We start from the raw sequence: 2,788 nt of genomic DNA on the forward strand, positions 1-2,788 counted from the left end.
CCAAATATTGTCCTATCCTAACGAACCATACATCAATGGAAAGCTATTTATTCAGCTTTTAGATGATGTATAAATCTCAATTTCGAAAATATTGATCCTTATGACTGGTTTTGTGGTCCAGGGTCACATATTTGATATATTTATGTATATTTATATATTTTTCTGTTTTTATTTTATTTGAACTTAAGTTTAAGTTTTAGTATTTGGAAGTTTTTTTTAGAGCTGCACGATTCTTGATAAATTGAGAATCACTTTTTTTTGTTTTTTGTCTCAAATAGAGATCACGATTCTCCCACAATTCTGAACTAATCAAAATAATGTGACAAAATATTAATTGCTGCAGGGCAGGCTATTTAAAAGTGTTTAATTAATTTAAATGAATTGTTAAATATTTTAATATATATGTATTTAAAATATGTTTAATACACCAATTTTATTATTAAAGGGGTCATATGATGCTATTTTAAAGATCATTATTTTGTGTATTTGGTGTAACAGAATATGTTGACATGCTTTAATGTTCAAAAAACACATTATTTTTCAAATACTGTACATTATTGAAGGTCCTCTATGCCCCGCCTCTCTCAAACGCTTCGTTTTCTACAAAGCCCCCTCCTTTGACAAGCGCAAACCAATGATTCCTAATTGCATCTACTTCCGGAAGGCCAAATAAAGTGCTTTTGCTTTAGCACTGAAACACAGCGTCTCGCTGACATGGTTGCATCAACACGACTGCTGTTCATGAAACCACGCCTTCTTTCTTTGTGTGCACATTTGGGCTGCATTATGCTAATATTTCCACATAGTGACCTAGATATGTGGGGGCGTGTTAGAACGAGCCGTTTTAGGTAGGTGTGGCTGACTCTTAACTTTTATAAAGAATATCTCTTTGGATTTGAGACTTTAGTCTTAGCAACTTTACAGATCTTCTTTATGCACCAAGAGCTTGTAACACTCCAAAGAGAAAGGAAAACTTGAAATCGCATCATATGACCCCTTTAAAATGATGAAAAAGTGGTTTGTTTGAATGATTCAAAGGCTCATAATTACTTCACTTGTTTCATTACTGGATGTGGATGAATCAGCGTTTTTGAACGAATCTCTTGAATGAATGATTCAATGACAAATACATTTTTAAACAGTCAAATGCAATCGACACAAACGTTATTTAAAGAGCCAGTTACTTTCAAAAGATGACTTGCTCTATTTTGTTCGCTACCACAGACATCAATGTTTATATCCAAACTATAAACTTTCATCCCAGTATTTCTGTGATAACATGAATGACTAAGACAGAAATAATACTGTGTAGTTGAAAAGACTGTTTGTGTAGCTGTTTCTTATCTAAACATGTAATTGTCTGCTCTCTGTGTCAGCGGCAGCACGAACGCAAATTTAAATGTTCCGGTATGACTTTTTCAAAGGTTTAATAGACACGGCGAATCGTTGTCATTTAGAAATTAGACTGCATGGGTGTCTGAATCGAGCAGCTTTAGGTTAAGTTTTAGTTATTTTTCTGTCAAGTTAACCTAAATGAAAATGAGAAATGTTGACTTGAGACTAGCTAAAATATAAAACTTATTTTATTTTCATTTCAGTTAAAGTTTATTTTATTACAAGTAACGAAATGTATTTTTTAGGTACAGCATTAACTTAATAGCCCTGTCTACTACAGACACAATCTCCAACTGATATTAAATGTAATTAATACAAATTTAAATAACATGCTGTTTAAATCATGCTGCCAGGTAGCATTGTAGCCTCTGTGGTTAATGCATAATAATTGGCTAATTAATATTCATTAGCCCAATTTTCTCTGAATAGTGACATCACTACCATCCATGTTCAGTTTCCTGCTTTAAAACTTTAAAATCACTTTAAATTATTCCACTGATACTGCCTTATTTTCACCTAAAAGTGTAAGTCATGTGATGATAAAGATTATTTGTTTTTAACATTTTTTTCTTTCTATCAGCGATCCCTGCGGCTGACCTGTCCGAGCAGATCTCCACAGCCGGCACTGAAGCTTCTGGAACAGGCAACATGAAGTTCATGCTGAACGGAGCTCTGACCATCGGCACCATGGATGGAGCCAATGTGGAGATGGCAGAGGAAGCAGGAGAAGACAACTTCTTCATCTTTGGCATGAGAGTGGAGGACGTAGACACTATGGATGCTAAAGGGTTGGGAAAAATACTAATTAAATACAATTTTTTTTAATGTACTTTTCTTAATTATTGTACTTTTGGTAGAATTTAGAGAAATAATAAACACTCACACAATGTATGTACAGTATATGACATGACCTCCTTCCATCTGGCAGATACAACGCATCCGAGTACTACAATCATATGCCAGAGCTGAAGCAGGCCATTGACCAGATCGCAGGAGGCTTCTTCAGCCCAAAACAGCCAGACCTCTTCAAGGATATTGTCAACATGCTGATGCACCACGATAGGTAGAGAAACAAGAACAAGAAACCCATTGCCAGTCAGCACTGATAGCTTTGTGGGCAGCGTGCCGACATACAGCACCATTGCGTTATGGGCGTCCCAAGTTCGAATCCCGACTCAAGGACCTTTCCTGATCCCGCCCCTTATCTCTCTCCCACTTCGCTTTCTGTCAGTTCTGATCTGTCCTATCTAGACTTGTGCCGGTATTCGGTAATGCGATATATCACGGTAATGAATATGCACGATATTGTTATCGTGTGCACTTCTTACAAATTATTCAGAATTTTTAATGCATTTTAAGAATACTTTTCCCATAAACTGGTCAAAATGCACAA

General features: G+C 35.7%; 1 protein-coding gene across 1 annotated transcript in view; it reads left to right on the top strand.

The window, feature by feature from the left end:
* Positions 1–2,478, top strand: part of pygma (phosphorylase, glycogen, muscle A) — an 18,110-nt gene extending 15,632 nt beyond the window's left edge. The window contains exons 17-18 of the mRNA XM_016532637.1: positions 1,976–2,183; positions 2,324–2,478. Coding sequence (XP_016388123.1) covers positions 1,976–2,183; positions 2,324–2,462 — 347 coding nt within the window. The 3' untranslated portion in view covers positions 2,463–2,478. The remainder of the gene's footprint in view (positions 1–1,975; positions 2,184–2,323) is intronic.
* The last annotated feature ends 310 nt before the right edge of the window (positions 2,479–2,788 follow it).

This window comes from Sinocyclocheilus rhinocerous, unplaced genomic scaffold, assembly GCF_001515625.1.
Source record: "Sinocyclocheilus rhinocerous isolate Xijiao unplaced genomic scaffold, SAMN03320098_v1.1 scaffold253, whole genome shotgun sequence".
In the NCBI taxonomy this organism is placed as follows: Eukaryota; Metazoa; Chordata; class Actinopteri; order Cypriniformes; family Cyprinidae; genus Sinocyclocheilus; species Sinocyclocheilus rhinocerous.